The sequence below is a fragment of the Sebastes umbrosus genome, chromosome 9 (genome assembly GCF_015220745.1).
Source record: "Sebastes umbrosus isolate fSebUmb1 chromosome 9, fSebUmb1.pri, whole genome shotgun sequence".
In the NCBI taxonomy this organism is placed as follows: domain Eukaryota; kingdom Metazoa; phylum Chordata; class Actinopteri; order Perciformes; family Sebastidae; genus Sebastes; species Sebastes umbrosus.
In genome coordinates this window covers 26,837,489-26,856,386 of record NC_051277.1, presented here as the reverse complement: position 1 = coordinate 26,856,386, position 18,898 = coordinate 26,837,489, and the positions used below count along the sequence as shown (strand labels likewise).

The window sequence follows — 18,898 nt, the reverse complement described above, 5'->3', positions numbered from 1 at the left end:
AACTGAAATCAAAAGGGAGAAAATGAACCAAAGGCAAGAAGGAAAGAGAAGCCAACAGGCAGGAAAAAGCATGCAGAGACAGACGGACAAAAGACAGCAAGACAAGAAGCCACATCACTTACTGCTATATTTACTAGACCTCATTTCTGGAGTAAACAACAGACAGAAATACAAAAGAAAAAGAAAAAATAACAAGACGAAAGAAAAAGAAACAAAAGGTAAAAAGCAGTGAGTTACTCTCCAACATAAAAAACACAGTACAGTCGATGAGGCTGGCACAGCGAATGGGGGTGGGCGCTGTAACTCGTTTGACTAATGGCAATTGTGTGCCTCTGTATTGATTACAGCATACCTCTTGTATAGCACTTTGTCCCGCTACTGCTGCGTACAGCTATTATAACCTTTCATGTGATTTACAGAGAAATCATCTCGCCGTTCCCAATTTCCATGGCTTTGCATGCATTACCCACACGATACAATCTTCTGTGCACCCTGACCTTAACTACCCTACATTTTGACAGTTCAAAACAGCAGAAGGTGTTGCTTCGACTGACTGAGGGAGCGCCACGATGCAAAATAAAAAGCACACAGACAGATTTCAGCAATGTAGACAAGAGCTTGATGACGGGGTCAAAATAAGCAGACGTAACATATAGTATGATATCTTATGATGTAAAACCTGGTCTTGGTTTAAATTAGACGTTATTCAGTGTGGAAACTTCCAACGACAGACAAACAGCAAAGCGAGACAACATGGCATGGAGCAACAGTGTTTAAACCCTGGAAACAAGAACATTTTTATCCCTCAGATTTATCTCCCTGTGATTGCTGGGCCAGTAACAGCAGCATGACACAGCTGATCTGTATGAAAGTAGCAAAGCCAAACCTACAGGAGTCATTGAACATTTTTATGCACATGTCCTGGGATCTCTGGTTAAACCTGCAGTAGGCAGAATGTTTTTGGCATCATTGGACAAAAATCCATAATAACCTTTCAGCATATTGTAATTCAAGTGTTCTGAGAGATAACTAGACTTCTGCACCTCCTCATGGCTCTGTTTTCAGGCTTTAAAAAATCTAGCCCGTGACGGGAGACTTTGGCCAATCACAGGTCATTTCAGAGAGAGAGCATTCCTATTGGCTGTTAAGTCAACGGAGGCAGCTGTCAATCACTCGCAAACTCCGATCAAACGGTCAAACTAGCCAGTGCTGATCAAATATTAATTAATATTCTGTTTTTATTCATTTTACAGCTAAACAGTACACTACAAGATATTTCTGAAAACATTTAAAATGAGAAATAGGCATTACAGTAACAGAATATTGATTCATATTTGATCAGCGCTGCCTAGTTTGACCGTTTGATCGGAGCTCGCGAGTCATTGACAGCTGCTCCAGCTCGATTTTGATTGGTTGTTTTCTTCCGGTCTGTGAAATCCTGCAGATGCTGATTAGGAGCACCGGAGGACACAGAGGCACAGGATTTTTTTCAGATTACCTGTCTCATGCACTACTGTCAGGATATAGTGACTGTTTTATAAAACAACTTTTTAAAATTATATTTGCTCCAATTCTACCCACTGCAGCTTTAAGCTGTTTTACCATCTGATTGTACCAATACCGACTGTATGTGTTTCAGTGTCACTGCCCATGCAATCACAGGAGAGTGACAAAACATGCCCCATTAGCATCCCTATGATTTAAAGGAATAGTTAGACATTTTTGGAATTCTGCGTATTCTTGCTGAGATTGAGATGAGAAAATTGATACTACTCTTGTGTCTATACAGTAAATATGAAGCTAGAGCCAGGATACTGTTAGCTTAGCCTAGCATAAAGACTGGAAGCAGGGGGACAAAGCTAGTCTGGCTCTGTCGTAAGATTAAACAAAAAACATCTGCCCATCAGCATCACTGGTACGACACCAAGTAACCTCAGGCTATCAACAATACGGGAAGTCACTGCTCCCAGCCAAAAAATAGTTTGGCACATAACCCCCTCCTGTAAAACCACAGGTTGTATTTTTTACACCTTGACATAATATAATGTGTTAAAGCTGCAGTCCATAACTTTGAGTAAATATGATGAAAAGTTATTTTCATAAAGCAGTCACTACATCCTGATAGTAGTGCATGAGACAGATAATCTGTAAAAAAAAAATAATCTTGGTCCTCTGTGTCCTCCTAGTGCTGCTAATGGCATTTGCAAGTTTGCACTGCGGCCGGACATAAACAACCAATCAGAGCTGAGCAGTCTCTACAGCAGCTGTCAATCACTGCTCGCAAAACTCAAAAACTCTGATCAAACGGTCAAACTAGGTAGCGCTGATCAAATATGAATTAATATTCTGTTACTATAATGCCTATTTCTCTCCTCAAATGTTTTCAGAAACATCTTGTAATGTAGTGACCCTGTTTTCAACATGACGGCCAGGGTCACAAACTTTCTCATTTTACAGCTAAACGGTACACTAAAATATGTTTCTGAAGACATTTGAGGCGAGAAATATACATTACAGTGACAGAATATTGATTCATATCTGATCAGCGCTGCCTAGTTTGACAGTTTGATCGGAGTTTGTGAGTTTTGCGAGCAGTGATTGACAGCTGCTTGAGAGACTCCTCGGCTCTGATTGGTTGTTTCTGTTCGGGCACGTTGAAATCTGGCAAATGCCATTAAGAGCACTAGGAGGACACAGAGGAACAGGATTTTTTCAGATTACCTGTCTTATGCACTAGTGTCAGGATATAGTGTCCATATTCCGTATCACATTTGCTAAAAGTTACTGACTGCAGCTTTAATCAGTGAGCTTTAGCTGGTTGCTGGATTTTGTGGATTTTGTTACTGGCAGAGGGAGCCTTGCGAGCCGTTTCCCTGTTTCCAGTCTTTATGCCAATCTAAGCCAAATCTTTCCTGGCTGTTGTTTCATATACAACACACTAACGGAAGGGAAAAAGGGCATTTCACAAAAAATAAACTATTCCTTTAATTAAATTACACTTTGATGAGAAGCAAAACATTTTGAACATATTAGAAGTCCACACTAGGACATTTCAAGCAGCATTTAGCCACATGCCATAATGACAGATTTTATCAGATGATCCATGGATGCTAAGAGTGAAAACAACATTCATAACTGTGGGTTTAAAGGGATAGTTCAGGGGTTCTGAAGTGGGGTCGTATGAGGTATAGTCAGTGTATTACCTACAGTAGATGACGGTCAGAATGCCTCAGTTTGGAGAAAATTACCGCATGGAAGCAAAGCCATGTACTGCTGTGGACGGGGCCGGCAGCAGATCGTATTATAGACACCTAAAAGAAATGCTTGCCTAAAAAAATCCATATCAGTTTAAGTGTATGCTATATTTAGAATATTATGCCGGTTTACCTTGCTGTCAGACAGCTATACAGTCCATGTTTCTGACGGGGAACTGAAGCAGTTATCTATGCTCTCGCCAAAAAACAGACTCCATTGAAAAAAAGCCCAGTAATATTACCTAACAGAACACGGTTTGTTTGTGTTATTATGTGACTTTAGTTAGTTCAAATTCACCAAAGTAACATAATAGCACTAACAAACTAACCGATCAAGGCAGCGGTAGACCAGCAACCCCTGTGTTCTGTGAGGTAAAATTACAGTTATTTCTATTTTTAGAGTTTGGTGGCTTTGGCGAGAGTATAGATGGATATAACGGCTTCAGTTCCCTGTTGGAAAAGGCTCTCTGATGGCAAGGCAAAGCGGTGAAAATATTCTAAATATAGCGTACTCTTAAACTGATATTGATTTTTTTTAGGTGAGCCTTTCTTTTAGGGGGCTAAATATGTTTTGATGCCGGCCCCGTCTACAGCAGTACATTGCTTTGCTTCTGTGCGGTAACTCCTGTTTGTTTTCTCCGAACTGGGGGCGTGCCAACCGTCATCTACTGTAGCTAATACACTGACTATGGATAAGTACCTCGTACAACTCCACTTCAAAACACCTGAACTTTAATCCTAACGTCTTAGTTCAGGACAGATTCCACAGACATGAAAATAAGAAACTCTGTTTATATGAAAATCAATATCACACAGGGTATCTCAGATAGATATAACCATGAGTGATGTTTTCAAATCTCATTACATTAAGACTGAACATATTCTAACTCTAAATCTCATTCACTTGCCAAATTATTTGGATTTTGGACAGACTGTAGCTTCTAGTAATGACTGGCAATGTCAGAAGGACTTACATTGTTCTCCGTCTAAAGCCTTTATTTGTCAGTCGTGCTCCTACTCCAAAAAGTAAAATCAATGACAGATTTTCCTCTTTGTTTAAAAGAGAGCCACAGCATAGAGTGAGAACATTCAACCCTGTATTACTAGTTTATAACCACATAGTTTAGCCTCGATCGTCTTTTTTTTTTCTTCTTTTTTTTTACTGCTAAAATTCTAAACAGCACCGATGAACCATCGACAAAGAAAAGTGACAAAATGTTTCAATAAAAACAAATAACTCCAACCTCCTGTGTTTCTCATTGTGTTAATTCTCTGTCTCCTCTGTTTCGTTTTGTGCAGTTCTCTGGATCAAGCTGCAACAGAAGTATTTTGTGTGCCATTTACAGCTTAACAATACAGAGTATTTAAAATGTAAGAGTAGACACAACGTAAAGATGTGGTACTTAGTGTTGAGTTGTCAATTCTGGGGCTTTTTTGGTAACGCTTTAAAATAACCATCATTTATAAATGGTATATTGATAGTTAATTAAAATGTAGTTAATAGATAGTTTACTGTTAACAAACCATGAAATTATAATTAATAATGTTAATGATTACGAAATGACTTGTAAATGGTTAATAATTGGTTTGTAAACCATCTATAAACATTATTTGGATGGCTGTTATAAAATTGCAACTGATGATGATAATACCTTGTTAATGGTTAATAAATACTTTTCATAGCATCTATAAACATTTTTGGATGGCATTTAAAAAGTTGTGGTTAATAAATACTTTGGAAAGTGTCTTTAAACAATATTTAGATAGTTAACTGCTAATGGTTAATAAATGGTTTTTAAACTGTTTATAAACATTATTTCGATGAATATAAAGTTGCGACTGATGATTATAATACATTATAATGCTCATGACTTTATCAATATAGGGCTGCAACAACTAATCAATTAATCGATTAGTTGTCAGCTATTAAATCAATCGGCAACTATTTTGATAATTGATTAATTGGTTTGAGTCATTTTTAAAGAAAAAAAGTTGAATATTTTCTGGTTTCTTTACTCGTCTATGACAATTACCTAAATATTTTTGAGCTGTAAAAAAAACAAGACATTTGAGGACGTCATCTTGGGCTTTGGGAAACACTGATTGACATTTTTCACCACTTTCTGACATTTTATAGACAATGGTTAATAAATACTTTGTGAAGTGTCTTTAAACATTATTTAGATAGATAGTTAACACTTTATAAATGGTTAATAATTGGTTTGTAAACCATCTATAAACATTATTTGGATGGCAATTTTAGAGTTGCAACTGATGATTATAATACCTTGTTAAATGGTTACTAAATACTTTGTAAAACATCTATAAACAGTACCTAGACAGTGATTTGTAGCACTTTGTTAATGGTTAATAATTGGTTTGTTATCGTCTCCTATCAGCTATGATACAATATATAATTCATAAACTAATTATTTGATATTACAGAAAATAATGTAAAAAAAAACCCTGAATTTATAGCATTACTTATAATTAGTAAACATTATCAATTATCATTTCATTGTTTGTTAAAATAACGATTAACTAAGTTTAATTAACTATAAATTCCTCATTTATAAATGATGGTTATTATAAAGTGTTACCTTTTTTTTAGCAGCTCTCTATGTCAAGTATCCAGTATGTAGTGTGCTGCTGTGAGCTTATTAATGTGCTTATAAAATATGTCGATTGTTTGTTTCTGGTGACCAGAGGAGCACCACGGAGGAACCAGGGGAGACAGGGAGAGGAAGGGGTGGACACAGAGGCATGCAAACTCACATTCACACACACACACGTTAACTTATATGGAACACAAAAGCAGGTTTGCAAACACACACACACACACACATACACAGAGCGCTCCCTCCATCCAACCCCTCCGATGTAGCATGCAGCATCTCAGTGAGAAGGAGACAGACAAGAGCAAATGGACATACTGTAGAAATCGGCCATGACGGAGTTTTCACAGCGGTCCCCCCTATAGTCATTGGGACACCTGATGGAGGGAAAACAAGACACAGAGGGGAGGGGGGAAAGGGAGGTGGGGAGGGTTAAAGATACAGAGGGAAGAGAGAGGGTAAAACGGGAGGAAAGGGAGGAAGAGAAGGACACAAAGACAGATAGAAAAGAGGGGGGAAAGAGAGAGGAAGGGAAGGAGGGAGACATAAGAGAGCAGAGAGAGATGAGGGATTAGAAACAGCACAATCCACCAACTACAGAGAGAGAGATGACCTGCATACCGTGACATCACCGCCATCAATATGACATCACTGCTACAGTTAAGACATCATCACAGTCATGAGGGTCATGTGATGGTGGTGCAGGAAGTAGGGAAGGTCAAACGTACAGTCGTAAACCTCCAACCCCTCTCACACACAAACACAGATGCACGCAAGCACACAAACACACACACACACACACACACACACACACACACACACACACACACACACACACACACACAATTGCCTTATTACAGACTCTCATTCATTGCATCCATTACTTAACCCCTGACCAAAACTATGATGAACTAGAAAAGCAAAGCAAAAGAAAACGTTAATGTAATATGCCTGTAAAAACTGTAAAATGGCAGACATGTTCAGTTCATAGTGATCTTGTCTGCCGTTTAATATTTGTCAAAAAAAAGACCCATAAAAGCGTTGGGTTTTTTTTTGCACATGTCATCTCAATGTAAAGTTTATAGTATAAGCCATCAGGGACAGTGAGAGAGACACAATGTAGGTGTCGTGAGTCTCACAAAGCAGAAGCAAAGTAAGAGGAGAGAAAACTTTTATGTTTGATGAGTAAATTGTGTTCAAAATAATGTGTAACAATTAGTGGGATCTATTGGCAGAAATGGATTATAATAATAATAAGTATGTTTTCTTTAGTGTATGATCACCTGATAATAAGAATCATTGTGTTGTTGTTACTTTAGAACAATGATTCCCAAACTGGGGGTCAGGACCCCTAAGGGGGGCCCAGAGTTATAAAAGTGGGGGTGCAGCGAGGCTAATTATTAATGATGCATAGCTCTGAACTGGCCTTATTTTTTATCTCCAAAAGGGGGGCCATGCAGAAAAGGTTTGGGAACCACTAGCTTAGAATGAGCCGCTCATATCTACATAGGGAAAGTGAGCCATGTTGCTCTGCTGTGTTTCTACATTAGCCCAGAACGGACAAACCAAACTCTTGTTAAACTTTTCTACTTTGACCGGAGTCACACACACACTTTACGCACTGGCTCTGCTCCAGACAGCTCTAGAAAGGGGCATTCGCGTTTTTGCCTCGGCCACCGTAGCTCTCCAACACGCTTTGCACACGGGAGAAGCTTCGGTTGGTTGCAATCTCCTCACCTCACCGCTAGACACCACCAGATCCTACACACTAGACCGTTAATACTTTACATGCATGTTGAGAGTCTGACATCATCGAAGATTAACGAAACAATCTATCTCAGTCGAATGGATGACCATCACAGTAACATGTCAGCCAGGATATGTTAAGCAACGTGCAAAGAACAAGGCAACAAGAGAAAAATGTCTGTCTCTTTAGCTGCTAAATGTTCCACTTTCTTCTAGGGGTGTAAGAAAATATCGTTACACGAGTATAGAGATATTATGTTTTGTGATACTGTATGGATTCTCAAAAACACAGTATCGATTTTTAATTAATAGTTTGCATGTAAAGATTCGTGGCAGCCAGTGGCTCGTATTACATAAAAAGTAGTGCTATGATGTTATGACTGTGATAAATGCAAAATGCAGATCCCACTGTTCTGATTGCATAAAAAAGTCAACTTTTGTAAACTCTTTAAAAAATCACGATATATCGCCTTGCTTACAGTATTGCACTGTATCGCAATATATTGAACTCTAACCCCTGTATCATGATACGTATAGTATCGCCGGATTCTTGCCGATACACAGCCCTACTTTCTTCATTGCCAACTGTGTCAGTCTGTTGTTTGGTGCTGAGCAAGTAGTACACAATGCTTTTGTTGGAAATAAGGCTGATGAGAGCTGTGAGAGTGAAGCAAAACATTAAAGTTTTGGGCCGTGAAACTCAAACAATGAGCTTAAAGAAACTGTAACGTTCTGTAGAGCTGGGGGAAACTGCACAGTGATAATGTTCTGTGGGTTCGTCACTACAAGCGGAAAACAGGGTGAAGGGTACGCACATCCGAAACACTTCTACAGCTGCTGGAAAAATCAGACAAAAGATCTGCACACTGCTGATAGCTCCCGGCAATTGAATTTAATAGAGCAGTGTTTCGATCTAACAGAGCACTTCCTCAGGCATGGTCAAATGACCATCACAAAGCAGAACAAGCAATATATTGTCACAAACACATTCATCACTCAGGTGGTTGTGATCTGCATGACTGGGAGTTAATGAAAATCCATACTAACATGCTAGTTAGTACGCTAAAACAGTATGTGAGATTTTTCAGTATGTCCGAAACCTTAGTATGAAACCAATAGTACGGGAATTGCATACTATTTCTGGTGAAATCTTACAATATGCAACGCTGGACACTATGGCGGCATAAATATCCCAGAATGCAATGTGATAGTGACGACAACATTCTTAAGAGATGTTGATGGACAGCTCGGTAACATCAATAACACTTCAATTAAAGTATAAGATTGCACTTTGCTATAGGCATAATATATACTTTAAACTCATTCAGACTTTGATTCTGACAAATCATTGTTTGGTCACATTAGGTTGTTACGGGTTACCATGGTTACACGTCTCCAACTGGCAAGGAGGCACTCAGGAAGTGACGATGTAAATTACGGCTCACTGCAACCGAAAAGATACATACTACTGTTCATTCACACAAAAGTATGTTGAACGATAGTGCACATATTGAGTATGTAGAGCATAGTATGCAATTTTCAGGCTGGACCAATCAGAGCGGAGCTGTACAACTCTGTCTGATGTTCCCATATAGGGGACAAAGCATATGTCACTACGAGCGACACCTTTTTTTCTTTTACACACAGTCATGATCAGAGCAGCTTCAATGCAGCTTTAAAATATTTGACATGAATAATGTCAATGATAAGGATCTTATTAATATACAAAATGCGGCTGGGATAACGAATATGTAAACAAACATGGCATCTTGGTTGTTTTCTGCTATGCTCATGACTTTATCAATATAGGGCTACAATAGTTAGTTGTCAAATATTAAATTAATCGCCAACTATTTTGATAATCGATTAATCAGTTTGAATCATTTAAAAATAAAAAAAAAAATAAAAAAATTCCAGCTTCTTAAATGTGATTATTTTCTGGTTTATTTACTCCCTATGACAGTAAACTGCATATCTTTGAGTTGTTGACAAAACAAGACATTTGAGGATGTCATCTTGGGCTTTGGGAAACACTGATCGACATTTTTCACCATTTTCTGACATTTTATAGACCAAACATCTGCTCGATTTATTAAGAAAATTATCGACGGATTAATTGACAATGAAAACGATTGTTAGTTGCAGCCCTATTTATCAATACGATGCAGTGTAGAGGTATAGCTGTGGTTAGAACTCCAACCAACGCATAAGTAGTCAGAATGTTGTTGCCTCGTAGAGGTCAGTGTATTTTGAGGTCAAGGTTTAATGAAGCTGAAACTCTGGGTGCAAACACCCAGCAGGAAATCAAAGCGGTGCGCCCTGTTTATTCATGCACATGCACAGCTGCAATGAAAACAACATCCTTGCTTTGTGTAATGCTGTGTTTAGTGTGAAAGCCCGGTAACCCAGAACCAACAAATCCCTAGATGAACCCTGTAAACTGGGCCCTTAAAGAACGAGGACTTGTCAAAATGACCTTCCGACAAATGCAAAAATGTGAGTTGTTTTCACAAGAATAGAAGTATAAGAGCGACAGGGAGAGAGAGAAAGCCCTCCACAGTGTGTGAGCATGAAAATGCTGGAATAGGTCTGGGTATTTCTCTGGCATAAATAACAGCAACAGTTTACATGCAGCTGCAGAATGTGGTGTTTTGTTTCTGGATGGGTGGCGAGCTGTCAGCGATACCACGTGGCTGAATATGATTCATATTCAGGCAACAGCCATCAAACTCACAACACTGAAACCGAAATCGGCTCCTCGCAGCATCACAGTCACTAGAAAATCGATACACATGCATGCATAGTCCCAAATAATGGTACTTTTTAATGCTAAGTATACTCTTTTCTATTCATTCTTATAAGCTCTTTAAATGAAACACTACAGGACCTCATTTCAATTGATGTCCTTGAGAAAATAAAAAAATATCTTTCTGAGAGAGTGCTTGAAATGTCTTGAATTATATGCTATAATGAGTGTCATGACTTTTACCCAGCCAGGCATAATTGATTTAATCTCTTTATAGCTGTAAGTGATAGAAGATCAGCTTTTACTGCAGTCAAATGAAAAATAGGCATGTTATAGAAAATGTGATCCAACTGCAGTGCACATTATTCTGTAGATGAATCACAGCGATGCTGAACCCCAGTGTTATGATATCATGGGTGTGGCCCCATTACGGTCATTACAGGATAACAGAAGCTCTCTGGCTCTAATGGCCATATTGTATTCATTACAGTGATGTAATAGCGGGTCAACAAATGTATCCAGTTTAAAAGGCAGGGACCTCCGTCTACCCCCGTGCATGTCCTGTCCATACAACTGACTGGGGATCCTTTCCTCCTCTTTCTCACCACTAAAGAGACAACTTGCATTTTGAATCAATTACAGCAAAAACCCTCGGAAGAGCCCACTCAGCAATTTCCCATAGAGTTATAAATAGAGCAGAGAGAGAGAGAGAGGTGGGAGACACTCGGAGCAGAGGCAGCCCTATGCCGGCAGAGCTTTTACTGTATATCATTTCTTCCTCTCTCTGCCTCTTTTTTTCCCCTCTTCTCTCCACCCTTTCTTAATCTGCCCGTGCTCGCCATCCCTTCAGTTCTGTTCTTTCAGCCCTGAGAACGAGCACAGAGGTTGTTCCAACCATAAAAAATGAAAGAAAAGCCTGTCGTTTATTTTGTTATATTCAATATACATCAAATTTATAGTGGCAATCCTTAAGATTTTAGTCCTGGTTGATTTAGAATTTCTATTTGAGTGGAAACAATGGATTTGTGCTAAGAGTTTAGCAGTCTGGAGTCTTTTTGTTGATACATGTGTTTAGAAATAGAATAGAAAAATTATATTTCTATGTACATGAGCCAAAGAACATATATTGCTAAGTAGTGAAAGTCAAGTATACGTTCCATTGCAACACCAGCGCCCAGCAGCAGACCTACGACCTACGCCTGCGCCATTTTGGACTGTAATCGAGTCGACTACCATAACGATGCCCTGGCCTACAAAGTGCTGTACAAAAGTAAAACAAAATCATTTCTATTCTATTGTCATAATTTTAGTGTCTCTACTGAAATGGCCTGTGTTGAACAATAAAAATATTATAAATATTCATACTATCATTACTATTTACTTACTTATTTATTTATTAAACCTATTTGCCCAGCTGCTTCCCAGAGGAGCATAACGTGAGCGATGGACATAAATGGAATTTAGAAAAATCCAGCACACAGATTTTGAGAGCAATCTCAAATTTTTACATGTCACGGATCCAAAATCGATGTCCAACAGACCACTGACCATGGATGTAGAAGAGGTTGTGTCCTGTGCTTTTTCCCTGCGTGTTAGTAAATAGCCTACAACTACATTAAATTCTGTTTATCTCATGCTACTAGCACTACTAGCTACTGGCCGATAGCCGGTTGTTTGGGATCAAAGCTGTTAATACATGCAGCCCATGGGTGTATTATAAGATAATTAAAGTGATGAATTACAGCTAATATATTCATTATTACAGCCGCATACAGCTAGCAGGAAGCTGGCAGAACCCGATATGTCATATGAACGTGCAGGGCGGCGCAGTCCCGTGGTTCTGATGCACGTTCATTATGCCGAATAAAATATCTCTGGATTCAGCTATTAGTGAATCTTACAACTTTTAGGACTTCATGATTTAAATGAGGGCTATTTAAGTGGTCGCACTGGGAAGTTGGTTTACCTCGAAAAAAATGATCCTCTGATTTAGAGACGTCTCTTTATACATTCATGGCCACAGACTCATTACGTTTATGGTCCAAAATGGCAGCAGCGCTACCGCAGCGCCATCTAGCGGCCATTGTCAAAAAAGTACCTGAGTTTTGTCTCTTTGCTTCTACACTCTTTGCATGAGCTTCACGTTTTCAGAATTGTGTTCATAGCTCCATTTTTTTGTGTGTATAAAATAGCATTTTTTTTTCAGGAATGTCACCACAGACACCTTTTCATAACACTGCAGATATATGAATATTGCAATACTTTCATCAGAGGAGCCACAGGCTCAATCACCATTGTGTTACCTCATTTGGCTACAGATAGTAACTTAGCAGACATTTATTTAAATGAAAATCTTCAAGATTATCACTTCAAGAGAAAAAAACACAGACAGCCGTGGGCATTATGTCCAGGCATCAATACTAGCCTGAACTCCTGGCATTTACAGATTAGATTAGATTAAATTAACTCTATTGATTCAAATGGGGAATTTGGCATTTTCATCCTATAGCTGGGAACACACGGGCTAATGTTTACGGCTGGCTGGAGTTTAGCAACAAAGTTCAGATGAATCAGAATCAGAGCTATCTAAACAGAAAGCTCTAACATAGGCTGAAGGGAACATTGAGTAAGCAAGACACACCAAGCTTTCCCTTCCAACAGCTCGCCAGGGGGCATGTTTGTATGTACTGCTCTCCACTTTAACCTCCACACTCTGTTTTAGCCAGGGTGCCTTTCTGTATATGTGTCGTCCTCCACTTTAACCTACAGGCTCCATTTTGCAGTACAGCATTACTTTCCCCTTTGGGGAAGAGGAGATTATACGTCTCCATGGTCGGCACAAAAGAGCTTGCAAATACCACCTCAACTTTCAGGGATATTAACAGTTTCTGCAGCCTGCCTGCCTGCCAGTACCACGCAGTGCACTGATTTGCAGCTGTTGTGCAGAATCGTGAGTGTGTGAGTGTGAATGGGGGTCTACATATCTCTGAAGGGAACAAGCCGAGCAGACAGTCTACAGACAGCGGTCTTATTTACATCCTGTTATCCGCTGGCCCAAACAGACAGGCCGACAAAGGATGACAAAGCTGAGAAGCTACAGTAACTCTCTGGCTAGTCAGCTGCTACCTCGCTAGCCTGCTGTAGCCTCTTGAAATATGTTCGCATGTGGTACAATCGTGCAAAGAAGGCTGTACAATCCTGCCCATTTTGTACTCCTAAATTGCTATATCCGCAGCTCCTAATGTCTATATATGCACCCTCTCGAACAAAGTTTTCTGCTTGTCAGCACCATGAAAAAAAAATCCTGATTTATCCTTCAGCAATGACCGGAAGGTTTATCAGATGAGAGATAGAGAGAAAGGCAGGGGGAGAGACAGTGAAGAGGGGAAGCAAGGGATAGAAATATATATGAGAGAAATGGAAATGAAGAAACAAAGAGTGTAGATCTGGAACAGGCACCAAAGGATCTAAGGACGGATTTCTAGCAAGAGACATCCAATTGTTGAGGAAGCATCAAACAACAAAGCTCTTGATCGTGTGCGACTATACATGCCATCTGTTATCCATACTGTCAGGGGGGAAGTTTGTTACTGTATACATCTACAAAATGACCCCGAATGTATGGCATGTTGGAACTGAAAGACTACAACCTCCAGTTTAGAAAATATGCATTTCACAAAGTGGAAGACAAAGACGTTGTCTTAGCTTTGGTTGCAAATACAGTTTGTACTTTAAAACATTGCACTGAGCTTACAGCTGTTGGTATACTGTGCCATTTAATGAGTATCAAAGTAGGGCAATGTTACCAGCAAAACTGATGATATGTATCCATTTTCCATCTCTACTACAGTAGCGTAAGATCCTACAAGCCCCAAGTTGCCTCTATGTTGTAACCAGGGTTTAACCAACCCAATCTCATGGGAAGGCGTATAAATAGACCAACATTACAAGGACATACTGTGGGACATGAGAATGTATTTTAGCCTTTTAGTTAGGTTTAGGAAAAACTTCATGGTTGGGCTTAAAATAAGTATGTAAACTAAGTAAAATAAGTACGGAAACAACGTAACAGAAGAACTGAAAACACGTTACAAACGTCACCAACGCAACTTCAAAAGAACTCAACAACACTTTGGGACGCAAAGTCTTTTTGTTAGACCAATCCACCTTCCCTCCCATCTACCATAAGCAGTCTTTCTCACTTTTTATTCTACATCACTAGCTCTGAGTGTAGCGTATTTACACAGATGCGTTTACATTGCCGTCAGTACAGACTACATGGCGTACAAATGACACGGCAAAAGCAAAAAGAGGCGCTCTTATTGCATGCGAAATGACTTACGAATTACTGTTTCATTCATACGCAATTTAGTGCCTCCGTGCTGGTTTAAAGCTGGGGGAGGCAGTTTATTTTTGGTGTTATTAGGCAAAAATTGCATAATAACCTTTCAGTATATTGTAATTCAAGTGGTATCCCAGGGTAGGCAGTTTTATGGAAAAAAGCAAAAAAATGCCAGAATTTGGAGATCCAGCCCTCATCCTGCAGCTCTCCTCTCTCCCCTCTCTGTCCCAAGCCCCTCATACCAGATGTAGGGGGGCACGTGCACATACTTCATTCAGTAACCTTTACGAGTACTAGTCATTCATTTTAAACATCATCCCGATCATCATTGTGATCCTGATGCCGTTATATAGCGGCAATTCTATGAGAATTACCGTCCTGTTTTTCTTTGCAAACTTGTGGGCCTGTAAATCCCTCTGAGATGACATACTCTGATTCGCGGCTCTAGCGTCATGGCTGCACCGCAGCGGTGAGCTCAGGCAGGATAAACTATTAGAGAGATGGAGAGAAAATGATGCTTTCCTCGAGCAACTGTCGTAGCTACTGTGGCCGTGAAGCTAGCTCACAGCGCTAGCCGCAGCCGAAAACAGAAGGCAAAACTAATAAACATTTTCTCTCCATCTCTGAAACGCTTTGCAGATATTGTCAGACTCTTTTTGATAAGTCCGTCTTGCTTTGGGTTGCTTTGCAGTGTAGGCAGCTGTTGCCAATGCTGGAAAAGCAACTTATCCTGCAGGCTTTCACTCTCTGAAAGGACGTGCACACACATCTGCATTTCTAGAGCAACCAATAGGAACGCTCTCTCTCTGAAATGACCTGTGATTGGCCAAAGTCTCCCGTCACGGGCTAGATTTTCTAAAGCCTGAAAACAGAGCCAAGAGGAGGTGCAGAAGTCTAGTTTTCTCTCAGAACACTTGAATTACAATATGCTGAAAGGTTATTATGGAATTTTTGCCCAATGATGCCAAAAATATTCTGCCTAACCCCGCTTTAACTGTTATACACCGTTTCCAACATGCACATTATTTTATTATATTTGCTGCAACTGTAACTTGTGACATGTTCATATAAATAAATTCTCAGTGATATGTCGATATAACAGCAGTGATTCATCTGATATCCAGTTCATGGAAATGTTTTGCACTTGCTGTTCTAAACACCTACCAGTCTGGTAGCTCTTTCCTGGGAAAAATCCTCCCCCTCACAGGAAGTGATGCGTTTTATGTTAACCGTTTATTTCAAATACACAAAAGAAGGAGGACTAGATACTTAGCATGCAGTGAACCCTGTTAACCACTCCTAGGCTGCGTCAATGCAAAAATAGTTGTAGCATCACTGTTATTACATTTCAGATCCAGCTTGCTTTGAATGCAATCATTAGTTTGTCAAGCCGCTGGTCCTGTTTCCTCCCTACTGGGACAACACAAAACATGGTGACCGAAAGTCACAGAGAAAAAGAGGAAAAAAGGGAAGGAGATTTTTGGAAGACTAATGTTTATCACGCCTGAGCTGTACAGAAGCCAAGCACCAACAACACAGCAATTACAGAGTTTCTTGTCACAAAGTAAAAATTGAAAAACAAACGAAAAGAAAATGGACATTGTTAGGATGATGTGGATTCCGTAGCTTCTTCCATTAAAACGCGAATCAAACGACTCTCAAATCTTGGAAGTCTGAGGTTGACACAGCATGTGAACGCACCACGGCACAATATCAAGTGTCAGCTACACAGACACAGAGAGACCTACCTAAGGTAGAGAGCAGGATAAGTATGATGCTTTGACATCAATATATTAGATAACGTTGACGAAGAAGGAACTATACAATTACAGTACTGTAGTCAAGTTTACCAGAGGCAGACAACTTCAAAACAGATGAAGAATACATTAAATATGCAAGTATCAGTAGTAGTTCTGATCATGTCTTAGTAGTAAAAAATGCTGCGTGACATTGCAGTCATTTTTCAGTAAACACGATCAGATAGTTGAGGATTCAGCTTTACACATCTCACCTCTGACAAGCACTTTTGCTATTTAGCTGGCTTCACTGTCAACTTTACAACTGTGTGCGAAGTAAAGATAAATCAATAGTTGATAATACAGGTTTTAGTGGTGAGAGGAAACCGGAGAACCCCAGAGAAAACCCATGCGTACACGTAAACTCCACAAAGGCCCTGACTAAACCGGGGATCAAACCTACGACCTTCTTGCCTCGGGTTGTCAGTGCTAACCACTGCACCACTATAACTGCGCAGCCTCACTGATGGTTTAAAAATAAAAATCCAGGACAGTCCAAATCACTGTATATTATGTATTTCTCTTTTCCCCTGTCCTCTTTGCTTTACGAGGTGCCCCTCAGCATGCAAAGCATTTCATGGTTACATGCCAACAGAGTGACCGACAACAGAGGCAGCAGCTAATAGCCTAAACTACGTCAGCGGGATGTCCTCTTTAACTTTTCACGCCTGTGAAGTTCCTCTGAGCAATACTGTGCTCTATAGAAACTATTTCTTTGCTACAGGGTCAGCAGAAGTAGAATCAACTGCCATGCTACACAAGTTACCTGCTAGCTTACCAAGCATAGACCAAAGACACAAAGGTCTGTCGTACTTTAAAGGTGCTAAATGCAAGATTGTGAACATTTCTAATGAGTGCACGGCTCTCAACATGGTGACGGCTGAGCCGTCTAACGGTGCTAACAGTGAAGGCAATACTGCTGACAGAGCTAAGAGGGTGGGTGCTACGCTACCGCAATGGTGCCGTTGGTTAAGGCGGCGTTATCAGCTGGAACCGCCGTACCCCAGTGGGGCACGCTCACATGCACGAACATGCACTAAAAGGCACGAGCAGTTGGCCCGGCTATGTCAACAAAGAGCATAACATCAATACATTTGCTCTACATACACTGTCACACACTATGCAGGTCGATGCTAATAGTTTCCATTGGGTTCTACTAGCATATTGCTAACAGGTGGAATTAACGGCACCAGCTTTACTTTAATTTGAATCTCATCTAAAATAGTTTGGGCTTCATTGTTAATTAAATACATAACAATGGTAAAGAAATGTACAGGTGTTTATTTTGAATATTGAAAGAAAATCTGATTGTATAAATATCATTTGCAATCACACCCTAGTTTAACCGTTCATTCTTTTCTAATACCTTTGCATTTCCTCACATTTTTTTCATGACTTTCTGTTACTAGCTGTCACAAGCAAACACTCACTATAAACTAAAGTGATCCTCTTGGATTTGCAAAATACAACCAATTATAATGCATGCTGACATAATGTCCAAGTTAAGGTCTGTTTAAGCCGTCTGCTTTACACGAAAACCCTTCTCTTCTGAGACAATAGTTACAAACTGTAAATAACAAGCCTTAGACACAGTGCATAATGCGTGGCTAGGTGGGCTGCAGGTGCATGTATGTGGGGAGGAGGGTACGACCAGGGAACAGAAGACAAGGTAGTGACCGGCGACACAGTGTCTGACACCAGAGAGACAGAGACAGAGAGAGAGAGGGAGGGAGGAGAGACAGGGGAGCGACTACACAGTGATGACTGAGGGGACGGGGGCCGACTGAGACACCGACTTACTTGCAGGACAGCTGGTTAATACCATGTATGAAGTAACAGTCTCCTCCGTTGACGCAGTAGGCCTTCTCCGAGTCGTTGCAGCGCCTCACATGACTCACACCTGGAGACGGGGTGGTGGTGGTCACTAACAGTCAGACAGGGAACAGATGCAAAATGCCGTCACCTCTTTGTTAAAAATCACAAGGTGTTCAAATTGTATGGCAGCCACAGTACTAAATATCATACCACACTGTGCCACATACCTTTCAGACCTCTTTAGTGAGTTTCAAAGAGCTTAGTGTGACAAATCTATCTACTTTTTGGGCAGGCATCAGTCACTTTGCTGTGCTTGCTGCAGCTCTACAGCTCACAGATGTTGGTTTTGTGAGTAGAAAGAGCCAGGTTCAGTCAGATACAACTGCTCCCCGATCCCCAACCTTTCCTTTCGAACTTGAAACTTGTAAATGTTCGGGTATATTTACGAGTAATATAATCCATTATTCTGTTTTCCCTCATTTTTGTTTTGTAACTGTTTGGCTCTCACTATTTCCACAGCCTATAAAATAATCCGATACAAGAGCTGGATAATAATGATATACCGAGACTACACTGACTAGTCT

At 40.1% G+C, this 18,898-nt stretch overlaps 1 protein-coding gene and 1 long non-coding RNA gene across 2 annotated transcripts in view; one reads left to right on the top strand and one right to left on the bottom strand.

Annotated features, from left to right (window-relative positions):
- The window catches only part of LOC119494466, a 30,260-nt gene extending 27,839 nt beyond the window's left edge, over positions 1-2,421 (top strand). Inside the window, exon 3 of the long non-coding RNA XR_005208218.1 lies at positions 2,388-2,421. This is a non-coding gene — a long non-coding RNA (uncharacterized LOC119494466). The remainder of the gene's footprint in view (positions 1-2,387) is intronic.
- The window catches only part of nrg2b (neuregulin 2b), a 75,390-nt gene that overhangs the window by 16,539 nt on the left and 39,953 nt on the right, over positions 1-18,898 (bottom strand). The window contains exons 4-5 of the mRNA XM_037780352.1: positions 18,300-18,423; positions 6,188-6,246 (exon numbers count right to left, since the gene is read on the bottom strand). Of these exons, the coding sequence (XP_037636280.1) occupies positions 6,188-6,246; positions 18,300-18,423 (183 nt within the window). The remainder of the gene's footprint in view (positions 1-6,187; positions 6,247-18,299; positions 18,424-18,898) is intronic.